Source organism: Somniosus microcephalus, chromosome 2 (assembly GCF_052327205.1).
Source record: "Somniosus microcephalus isolate GS21.2 chromosome 2, FLI_Smic_1.0, whole genome shotgun sequence".
In the NCBI taxonomy this organism is placed as follows: Eukaryota; Metazoa; Chordata; class Chondrichthyes; order Squaliformes; family Somniosidae; genus Somniosus; species Somniosus microcephalus.
Genome location: NC_140988.1, coordinates 344673648 through 344685674, shown reverse-complemented (window position 1 = coordinate 344685674; position 12027 = coordinate 344673648). Strand labels below are relative to the sequence as shown.

Below are 12027 nucleotides of genomic sequence, written 5' to 3'. Positions count from 1 at the left end.
CAAGTGCTCTACTCGGAGCTCCGTCACGACAAGAGAGCCCCAGGTGGGCAGAGGAAATGCTTCAAGGATACCCTCAGAGCCTCCTTGAAAAAGTGCAACATCTCCACCGACACCTGGGAAACCCTGGCCCAAGACCACACAAAGTGGAGGAGAAGCATCCGGGAAGGCGCCGAACACCTCGAGTCTCTTCGCCGGGAGCAAGCGGAAGCCAAGCGCAGGCAGCGCATGTCAACCCAAGCACCCCACCCACCCACCCCTTCAACCACCGTCTGCCCCACCTGTGACAGAGACTGTAGGTCCCGCATTGGACTCATCAGTCACCTGAGAACTCATTTTTAATGTGGAAGCAAGTCATCCTCGGTTCTGAGGGATTGCTTAAGAAGAAGGAATTGTCCATCAGTACCACTGAGTTCCAAGGCCACGTATTTCAAACTGCATACACAAAGCGCTGCTTACCAGCCTCTTGAATGTAATTGATTTCTACTAAATGAAAGTATTAGAATAGTAAAACAGTAAAAACTAAAAAGGTAGTTTGCTGTACCAGCTGATGTTAAAAATGTAAATAAAATGTTTCACCACACACCAATGACAGTGCCATTCTACGAAATGCTAAACGGTCTTGATAATTAATAACCAAGGTTATAGTACAGTACTTCCAGTGCATATCCACATTCAAATCTGAAAATAAGGCACTCAACCAATGATAATGCTTTATTAAAAAAAATGTGGCTCATTTTAAAGTCAACTGTGTTAACAGTTTTACTGGGCCTAAAGCATAACGAACATTAAAATTACTCCCATTCTGCCTAATATTCTGCTTACCAGCTACTTAGATCAGTGTCAGCCTTAGCTTAGTGGTAGCACTCTCATCTCTGAGTCAGAAGGTTGTGGATACAAGCCCCACTCCAGAGACTCTAGCACATAATCTAGGCTGACACTTCAGTGCCGTACTGAGTGAGTGTTGTGCTGTCAGAAGTGCCATCTTTCAGGTGTTCTGGTCATTTATTTCATTGCTGTTTGTGGGTCCTTGCTGTGCACAAATTGGCTGCCACGTTTCCTACCTTACAACAGTGACCACACTTGAAAAGTACTTCATTGGCTGTAAAGTGTTTTATAACATCCTGAGGTCGAGAAAGGCACTATATAAATGCAAGTCTTTCTTTCTTTATAGTGTCTAGAGTCATCTGCTTTTTATGAAAAATGCTAATGTACCAGCAAGGAACCTTGGCCACCATCAGTGGTGCATATCGAATAGTCAGTCACACACTGCCCATAATACAATGAAAATGATCATCATATTTTTTGTGCTTGTTAAGGTGTGGGATATTAGTGCTGGGAAATTCCCACTCCAGTTAACAACCATTAACATTAAGAACTCCCAGGTCGGAGATAACACAGCAGAGTGAAACTACACTGTCCTAACAATATTTTTAGTGGCCCTGACCATTATTATAAGTTCATTTGATTATGTAGTTAAGACTTATTACATCTTTTGTTAAGAATACAAAGAAAAATGATAGGGAAGGTGCTTGAGAATGCAGGTAGGAGGAAGATAGTTTGCTCATTTGGCAGTACTGGTCAGTGGGGGATTTATGTTTTGGTAGTGTTGGGCGGTTGATGCAAAAGTGGGTAGTGTTCTGATGGGATGCGAATTCCATCCATTTTTTGCTCCTGACTGCTCTTTTTACACTTTACAACGGAAGGCCTGGTGTAGAAAATCGAGACTACTTACTCTTACCTGTCTCTGTAGTCATGTCGTGGAGAGTTTTTTAAAATTTATTCGGTCATGGGATGTGGGCGTCGCTGGCAAGGCCAGCAGTTATTGCCCATCCCTAACTGCCCTTGAGAAAGTGGTGGTGAGCCGCCTTCTTGAACCATTGTTCTTTATAGTGGTTTGGTACAACTGAGTGGCTTGTTACACCATTTCAGAGGGCAGTTAAGAGTCAACCACATTGCTGTGGGACTGGAGTCACATATAGGCCAGACCAGGTAAGGACGGCAGATTTCCTTCCCTAAAGGACATTAGTGAACCAGATGGGTTTTTACGACAATCTGGTAGTTTCATGGTCACCATTACTGATATTAGCTTTATACTCCAGATTTATTTAATGAACTGAATTTAAATTCCCCAATTGCCATGGTGTAATTTGAACTCATGTCTCGGAATCATTAGTCCAGGCCTCTGGATTACTAGACCAGTAGCATAACCACGATGGGCTGGATTTTCTCAGCCACAAGGAGGCGGGACTGCCGGGAAAGTTGCAGAATTTGGGGAGGGTGAACCCGCCTCTGTGCCCTCTTGCCAGGAAGCAGGAAGCCGTCCTGCCCCGGGTCCCGCCTCGTTGGAGGCAGGAAGGGATTAAAGCCTATTAACTGCCTGTTAACAGGTGGTTAACAGGCAGAAAATAGGATTAACCCCATTTTTTGTCCTGAAGTGTGGGGTTCCCGACCTGGGGGAATCCCGCCAGAGTGTAGGAGGCGAATAGGAAGTCTGCGGGGGTCGGAGGGGTCTGAAAGTGCGATGTAGAAGTCAGCGATGGGTGCAAGTGTGGAGTGGTAAGTATGTGAGGTGAGTGTAAAGTGTTAGAAAATATTAACTTACCTTTGTTTCTACCTACAGCCTTCAGCCGCTGTGGAGCCGGAGTCCCCAACATCTCCATTGTAGAGATCACAGACTGGCTGTTGCATCCTCCGATCCAACAGCCAGCTGATTTCTGCAAAGTAGAAGGGTTTGATGAGTCCTGAACACAAGGCCTCATCAAACTAAACAGAATGTCAGTGTTTGACAGCTTCACAGAGCTGTCAAACGATGACATTTCTACTTTCAAAAGTTCTTGACGGATGACACGTCATACGTTGGCGTGCTCTGTCACCGACTTCCCCCTAATTGGCCTGCTGAGCCCGCTGGGCGGGCTTAACAAGGTCAATCAGGGGAAAATCCCGCTGGTTGGCCAGAAGCTGATGGAGGCGGGGCTGAAACCCGGCAAGCAGCAGTCCCGCCTCCAACACATCTCCATTCATAAAATCTAGCCCAATGCCACCGTTCACCGAGTGTGGATTTTCTTTCTGTCTCTTCCTTGTATTTCCCTCCCTTTTTTTGTTTTCTGTATGCTGTTCCGCTTCCATCTGTCTGTTTCTGTTTATGTCCCTCTTATTTTACTTACACCGCAGGTAGAGGTTGGACAGGCAGAAAGGGAAGGGGTGACCAACAGGCAGAGTACTAGGCGCAGGCAGGTAGTGCAGGGGTCCCCTGTGGACATCCCCCTCTCAAACAGATACACCACTTTGAGTACTGTTGGGGGGATGGCTTATCAGAGGAAGGCAGCAGCAGCCAACTTCCTGCCACCAGGGGTGGCTCTGCTGCACAGGACGGGAGGAAAAAGAGGGGTAGAGCTATAGTAATAGGGGATTCAATTGTAAGGGGAATAGATAGGCGTTTCTGCGACTGCAAACAAGACTCCAGGATGGTGTGTTGCCTCCCTGATGCAAGGGTCAAGGATGTCTCAGAGCGGCTGCAGAACATTTTGGAAGGGGAGGGTGAACAGCCAGTTGTCATGGTGCATATAGGTACCAATGATATAGGTAAAAACCGGGATGAGGTCCTAAAAGCTGAATATAGGGAGTTAGGAGGTAAATTAAAAAATAGGACCTCAAAGCTAGTAATCTCAGGATTGCTACCAGTGCCACATGCTAGTTAGAGTAGAAATAGAAGGATATTTCAGATGAATACGTGGCTAGAGGAATGGTGCCAGGGGGAGGGATTCAAGTTCCTCGGACATTGGAACCAGTTCTGGGGGAGGTGGGACCAGTTCAAACCGGACGGTTTGCACCTGGGCAGGGCTGGAACCGATGTCCTAGGGGGAGTGTTTGCTAGTGCTCTGGGGGAGGGTTTAAACTAAGATGGCAGGGGGTTGGGAACCTGAGCAAGGGGACAGAGGAAAGGGAAACAAGGATAAAAGCAAAAGAAAGGGAGGAGAAAAACAAAAGTGGCAGTCAAAGAAATCAATGGTTTAAATCAAACATGGCCACAGTAAATAATAATTCTAATAGGTCTAAGAGTGTTAAACAAATAAGCCTGAAGGCTTTGTGTCTTAATGCGAGGAGCATTCGTAATAAGGTGGAAGAATTGGCTGCGCAAATAGAGGTAAAACGAATATGATTTGGTTGGGATTACGGAAACGTGGCTCAAGGATGGCCAAGGCTGGGAACTCAACATCCAGGGGTATTCGATATTCAGGAAAGATAGGCAAAAAGGAAAGGGAGGAGGGGTAGCATTACTGGTTAAAGAAGGGATTAACACAATTGTAAGGAAGGATATTAGCTCTGATGATGTGGAATCTGTATGGGTAGAATTGAGAATTAACAAGGGGCAGAAAACGTTAGTGGGAGTGGTATATAGACCTCCAGACAGCAAGGCAGAGGTTGGGGATTGCATTAAAAGGGAAATTAAAGAAGCGTGCAATAAGGGCACAGCAGTCATCATGGGTAACTTTAATCTACATATAGATTGGGCTAACCAAATTAGTAACAATACTGTGGAGGAGGAATTCCTGCAGTGTTTACGGGATGGTTTCCTGGACCAATATGTCGAGGAACCAACTAGAGATCAGGCCATCTTAGACTGGGTATTATGTAATGAGAAAGGATTAATTAGGAATCTTGTTGTACGAGGCCCCATGGGTCGGAGCGATCATAATATGATCGAATTCTTTATTAAGATGGAGAATGAAGTAGTTGACTAAGAGACTAGGGTCCTAAATTTAAATAACGGAAACTACGATGGTCTGAGGCGTGAGTTGGGTAGGATTGATTGGGGAATGTCACTCAAAGGGTTGATGGTGGATAGGCAATGGCAAACATTCAAAGACCGCATGGATGAACTACAGAACTTGTTCATCCTAGTTTGGCATAAAAATAAAAGAATAAGGGTGTCTCAACCGTGGCTAACAAGGGAAATTAGGTATAGCATAAGATCCAAGGAGAGGACATATAAATTGGCCAGAAAAACCAATAATCCTGAGGATTGGGAGCAATTTAGGATTCAACAAAGGAGGACAAAGGGATTAATTAAGAAGGGGAGAATAGAATATGAGAGTAAGCTTTCAGGGAACATAAAAACTGACTGTAAAAGCTTTTATAGATATGTGAAGAGAAAAAGATCGGTGAAGTCAAGCGTAGGTCCCTTGCAGTCAGAATCAGGGGAATTTATAATGGGGAACAAAGAAATGGCAGACCAATTAAATACATATTTTGGTTCTGTCTTCACAAAGGAGGACACAAATAACCTCCCAGAGATGCTGGGGAACATAGGGTCTGATGAAAGGGAGGAACTGAAAGAAATCAGTATTTGTAAGGAAATGGTGTTAGGGAAATTGATGGGATTGAAGGCCGATAAATCCCCAGGGCCTGATAATCTACATCCTAGGGTACTTAAGGAAGTAGCCCGAGAAATAGTAGATGCATTGCTGATCATCTTCCAACATTCGATGGAATCTGGAACAGTACCCATGGATTGGAGGGTAGCTAATGTTACCCCACTATTCAAAAAAGGTGATAGAGAGAAAACGGGGAATTACAGACCGGTAAGCCTGACATCGGTAGTGGAGAAAATGCTAGAGTCCATTATTATAAAAGATGTAATAGCAGAGCACTTGGAAAACAGTGACAGGATCGGACAAAGTCAACATGGATTCACAAAAGGTAAATCGTGCTTGACTAATCTACTGGAATTTTTTGAGGATGTAACTGGTAAAATAGATAAGGGAGAACCAGTGGATGTGGTGTATCTGGACTTTCAGAAGGCCTTCGATAAGGTCCCGCATAAGAGATTAGCGTGCAAAGTTAAGGCACATGGGATTGGGGGCAAGGTATTGACTTGGATAGAGAACTGGTTGGCAGACAGAAAGCAAAGAGTTGGAATAAATGTATCTGGAATTTCAGAAGGCTTTCGATAAGGTCCTGCATAAGAGATTAGCATGCAAAGTTAAAGCACATGGGATTGGATAGAGAACTGGTTGGTAGACAGGAAGCAAAGTGTTGTAATAAACGGGTCTTTTTCCGAGTGGCAGGCAGTGACTAGTGGGGTACTGTAGGGATCAGTACTAGGACCCCAGTTATTCACAATATATATTAATGATCTAGATGAGGGAACTAGATGTAATATCTCCAGGTTTGCAGACGACACAAAGCTGGGTGGGCGTGTGTGCTGTGAGGAGGATACAGGGAAACTCCAGTATGATTTGGACAGGTTGGGTGATTGGGCAGATGCATGGCAGATGCAGTATAATGTGGATAAATGCAAGGTTATCCACTTTAGTGGCAAAAACAGGAAGGCAGATTATTATCTGAATGGCAATAGATTGGGAAAAGGGGAAGTGCAACGAGACCTGGTTGTCCTTGTGCACTAGTCGCTGAAGGTAAGCATGCAGGTGCAGCAGGCGGTTAAGAAGGCAAATGGTATGTTGGCCTTCATAGCGAGAGGATTCGAGTACAGGAGCAAGGATGTTTTGTTGCAGTTGTACAGGGCCTTGGTGAGACCACACCTTCAGTATTGTGTGCAGTTCTGGTCGCCTTATCTGAGGACGGATATTCTTGCCATGGAGGGAGTGCAGCAAAGATTCACCAGACTGATACCTGGGATGGCAGGAATGACGTATGAAGAGAGAGTGGGTCGATTGGGCTTGTATTCACTAGAGTTTAGAAGAATGAGAGGGGGTCTCATTGAAACTTATAAAATTCTAACAGGACTAGACAGGCTAGATGCAGGAAGGATGTTCCTGATGGCGGGGGGGGTCCCGAACCAGGGGTCACAGTCTAAAGATAAGGGGTAAGCCATTTAGGACTGAGATGAGGAGGAATTTCTTCACCCAGAGAGTGGTGAACCTGTGGAATTCTCTACCACAAAACGCAGTTGAGGCCAATTCATTAAATATATTCAAGAAGGAGTTAGATATATTTCTTAAGGCTAAAGGGATCAAGGGATATGGGGAGAAAGCAGGGACAGGGTAATGAATTTGGATGATCAGCCATGATCTCATTAAATGGCAGAACAGGCTCGAGGGGCTGAATGGCCTACTCCTGCTCCTATCTTCTATGTTTCTATGTAAGGCATCACTCGCCGTCCTCCTCCTCGTCCTCCTCCTCATCCTCTTCCTCTTCCTCCAAGGAGGCTGTGTGCTGAGCCACTTGTTCATCCCGCAGCACTAAGCCATGCTGCTCTTCCTCCGAATCTGATGACCAGGATGAGAGGATGTAAATGGTTCCCATCCCGTTGTTATAGATTTCAGTTGAGGCAAGAAGCTTGCGAGCGCACACGCAAAGTGGCCTGAAATTATTCCAATCAGTTCACACAGCAGATGGGTGTCAGCTTGACCAGTCACAAGGTCAGTAGATTTGCAAAATCTTATCCCAAACCTCCGACAACAAAGTTGTTGCATTTGAATGCCAGCCAAGTTACAGGAGCGCTTTTAAAGTTCTGCACCAATAATGACTACAGATCATGTCCTCCACCAACTCGTCTGCTTGCAGCTGGACTGTTTCTGACAAGATGGGAAACAGGAGCCAGAAAATGGGAACCCGCTATCAAAATAGGATTATCAAAGAGGTTAACAGGCTCTTAACTGCCTTAACTACCTGTCCCACCGGTTGGAGTCGGGTCAGTTTGGCAGCAGCTGAACAGACACTCGCGAAAATCGCGTGGGGGCAGGATGGAAGCGGGTTGACAGTCTGAAGCCATTTTTTCCGATTTCTGCAGCTGACCCGCCTCCAAACCTGCCTCCTCAGGAGTATTAAAATTGAGCCCATCGTCTGTGAAGCTGAGGTGGGAGGTCAGTGGCCATTGAATCAGCGGATGAATTGACAGCTTCAAATGTCAAGTCAAAGCTCCCAGCTGATTGAGAGATGTTCCCTTAAGCACTAGCTTCTCTAAACTGCATTTCCACTACAGATTCAGAATGCTGCAAGTCTTTACACAAGTCTCCATCCAGTCTGACCTCATTACCTCTTCCACCATTGACAGATCGCTTCTGTCATCTGTACTTCACCTGCCATCTATTCCATCAGCATGGGTGCCCGTGAGACTCTCTCACCTTGGTCCTCAGAATCCCACCACGATCAGCTCCAACATCACCAGGCACATCAGCAGCACCAACAACAACACTAAACTTCTTCGCAATCACCTGATGCTGCACAGGACAGAGGGCATCAGCACCCTAGCACATTGCTGCCCGGGAGGCCAGGGATGGTTTGTGCCACTGCAGCCTGGTCCTCCTGACGACAACCCTGCTTGTACCCTCCTGCGCAATATGCAACCAGGCTGCATTGGTGTCCTGGGGAGGTCTCTTCCACCCATGGGAAGGGAAAAAGACCTCCCTGCATGCTGTGACTCCCTCCATAACATATGGAGGGAGTCATGGGAGAGCCTGGGTGCAGCCGTACACCTCTATGCAGTCATTGTCACTGTTTGCAGCACCTCAATGCTGTAGAACACTGACAGCACAAATGTCAAACTAAGTTTGGCCATGGTCCCTTTAAGGAGACCGGCTGATGACGTGTCATAAATGATGTCATCAGTCCCGCTTCCTTCAACTGGCCGGCAAACACGTTGGGCGGGCTTAACAAGCCCAATCAAGGGAAATTCATTTCAGAGGCCGAGATGAAGTCAGCAGCAGGGCCGAGACCCGCCACCGACGTCGCCCGCCATGGACCCACCTCGGTTTGTAAAATCACAGCTTCTTTTTCTGCTCCGCTCTGTCTGTTTCTCTCCTCTTCTGCTTCTATCTCTTTTTCTGTGCTTTCAGGTGGCAGGGGGTTGTAAGCTGGGGGAGGGGTCTGGCCAAAGGTGATGAGTCATGTCTCATGAGTCACAGGTTGGGGTCTGCGTCAGGCCACATTTCAGGTCACGGTTAGGGGAAGGGATCCATTCAAGGCCGCAAGTCAGCCTCTGGGAGTGGGAGGGGATCTGGCCAAGCCTGCAAGCAGACACTGAAGTTCAGGCCAGGGCCAAAAAACTAGAGTCAGGCAGGAGGCCACAGCACAAATTGGGAGCTGGCAGGACTATAAAATTAAGTGTTAAATGTAATTTAAATGTTGCAGCTAGGCTTAATAGCTAGGTGTGATGGAGATAGCATGGTGTGATACTTCCTGGCAATATAGGAAATACACATGTGCAAAACCTTTCATTTGTTTCACACTTATGAAGTTTTTGAGAAGCTTTGTTACCTTTTGAGGATATGCCAAAAGGGCTTCATGTAGTGAGCTTTTATTTCTGGGCCACTGAAAGATTTTTATAAAAGATGCATGTTCCTTATTATGTTATGCCATATTTTCCTTAATTTTATCTGAAAAAACAAAAAGGGAACAGTTTCTTTGAACAGTCCCTTATTTATTAGTGTTCACTGTGGTTATTCCTCCTGGTGCACTGAAGAAAACAGCAACCATAGCACTTTACCTCATTTATATGTTACAGGAATCCATTCAATATTGATTTAGTGCTTTTATGCAAGTTCACTGCCAAGGTAATTGGCTTGTTGCTAATTTAACAGATAAAAGGATAATAACTGACATCATATTATAAATTCATTTTATATTTGTAAAGATCAATGTCTTGTTTATTTGTTTACACATAACAAAATTAATCTAAAATAATTTAATAAAATAAAATTATGCACATATATTTTTAAACTGCAAAATAAGGTTCTTAAACTTCCTACTGACTGATATGTTGTCGTGGGAGAGGGCAGGATCCAAAAAATGAAAATAGGAAGGGAAATCAAACAAGCAGTAAAGTGGTACAAGTTCTCAAAATACCTTATCTGAGAGAAATAAAGTGTGACAACGTGCTTTGCATACACAGCATATGTCCATATTTCCTAAAAAAAAACAAGTATAAAATATTAGAAATATTCTTCTTCCTTTTATAAAGCATATTTGAAATCGGGAAACAGAAATACAAATCAACTGAAAATAACTTTGCATAAGTGCTGAAGATACAGCATATCTTTGTTGGAACAGTGAAGTGTAAAATCATTTGAAATACTACAGGATCTCCCATGGTGCTGCACACAGTAGTCTGGGTCTGGAGCACGGTTCTGATGTTCAGCTGCTAAAATGCAGCCATTTTTAATCCAGCCTGTCCATTCAAGGCCACTGATAGGAGGAAAAATTCAGTTGCTTGCACCTCCCATTAGCGCCTTAAGAGGGCGCTAATGGGGCACAAAGCAACTAGCGCCCGGGCGTGGCGATGTTTGCGCCGCTCGTGAAATTAGCTAGACATTTTGCGGCGGCGCTAAACACTACTGCCACGATCTCCTGCGCCAGCAGATCGTGCCGTCAGTTGAATGCGCAACGCCCCGGTAGCGCCCTGGACCGGATATTGAGTGGCGCCCCCTGCCTTATCGCCTGCTGCTAGCAACGACAGGTTGAGGGGAGAGTTTTGCAGTCAGAAAGGGACTGGGGGAGCGCTATTTAAAGGTGACCACTTCCTGCCTTTTTTTGTTGGTGACATTTTTGCACCACAATTTCTGAGAGAGAGAGACTTCTGGACAGATTCAACGCTGTGTGAATGAGTTTTGGGTACTGAGCAGCACTTTGCAGGTTCATTTTGATTTGCTCTTCCTTGCTTCGCCTGCGCTCTGAGGTAGCGCCTCGCTCCTCGGCATTTGCGCCTTAAGACAGGTGTGTAGCGCCTGATTTAGCGCTCCAATCACCTCCAGGGGCGATAAAAGCCAAGTTTGCTGTCGGAGGCGATAATTAGCGCCAGGCGCTAAACATTGCGCACGGCCGATAATGGCGCCCCAAACGGGGCGATACTGAATTTTTCCCCCATAAAGTTTTTTATTTTATTTTCATTCTTGGCATGTGGGCGTCACTGGCATAATGGCCCATCCTTAGTTGCCCGTGAGAACGTGGTTGTGGGCCTTCTTCTTGAACCGCTGCAGTCCGTGTGGTGAAGGTGCTCTCACAGTGCTGCTAGGTTAAGTAGTTCCAGGATTTTGACCCAGCGACGATGAGGGATTGGCTATAAATATATGTTCAATTCAGGGTGGTGTGTGTCTTGGAGAGAAATTTGGAGGTGATGGTGTTCCCACGCGCCTGCTGCCCTTATCCTTCTAGGTGATGGAGGTTGCGGATTTGGGAGGCCGTGCCAAAGAAGCCTGGCGAGTTGCTGCAGTGCAGCCTGTAGATAGTACACAGTGCAGCCATGGTGCGCTGATGGTGGCGGGAGTAGATGTTTAAGCTAGTGGATGGGGTGTCCATCACTGCTTTGTCCTGGATAGTGTCAACCTTCTTGAGTGTTGTTGGAGGTACACGCATTCAGGCAAGTGGAGAGTATGCCATCCTGATTTGTGCCTTGTAGGTGGTAAAGTGACTTTGGGGAGTGAAGAGGTGAGCCACTCGCCACAGAATACCCAGCTTCTGGCCTGCTTTGTGGCCACAGCATTTAGGTGGCAAGTCCAGTTCAGTTTCTGGTTAATGGTAACCCCCAGAATGTTGATGATGGGGAACTCAGCAATGGTAATGCCATTGAATGTAAAGAGGAGGTGTTTATGCCCTTTTGATCTCCATGAGGACATGCGTTGGTCACTCCTACAAATGCTGTCATGGACAAATGCATCTGCGACAAGTAGTGAAGACGAGGCCATGTCGGTTATTCCCTCGTGTTAGTTCTCACACCACTTGATGCAAGCCCAATCTGACAGCTGTATCCTTCCGGGCAGCACAGTTAATGGTGGTACTACTGAGTCACTCTTGGTGATGGACATTGAAGTCGCTCACCCAGAGTACTTTCTGTGCCCTTGCTACCCTCAGTGCTTCAAATGTTGTTCAACATGGAGGAGTACTGATTTATCAGCTGAAGAAGGGCAGTAAGAGGATAGGAGTACAGGAGACTGGTCAAGAAGGTAAGAGCCCATGGAATCCAGGGTGCCTTGGCACATTGGATACAAAACTGGCTTAGTGGCAGAAGGCAGAGGGTGATGGTCGAAGGTTGTTTTTGTGACTGGAAGCCTGTGGCCAGTGGGGTACCAC

The 12027-nt window shown here is 45.9% G+C and overlaps 1 protein-coding gene across 2 annotated transcripts in view; it reads right to left on the bottom strand.

The window, feature by feature from the left end:
- Nucleotides 1-12027, bottom strand: part of rnf212 (ring finger protein 212) — a 171696-nt gene that overhangs the window by 121472 nt on the left and 38197 nt on the right. For both annotated transcript variants that reach the window (XM_085975479.1, XM_085975480.1), the window contains exon 3: nt 9808-9869. In XM_085975479.1, the coding sequence (XP_085831605.1) occupies nt 9808-9869 (62 nt within the window). The remainder of the gene's footprint in view (nt 1-9807; nt 9870-12027) is intronic.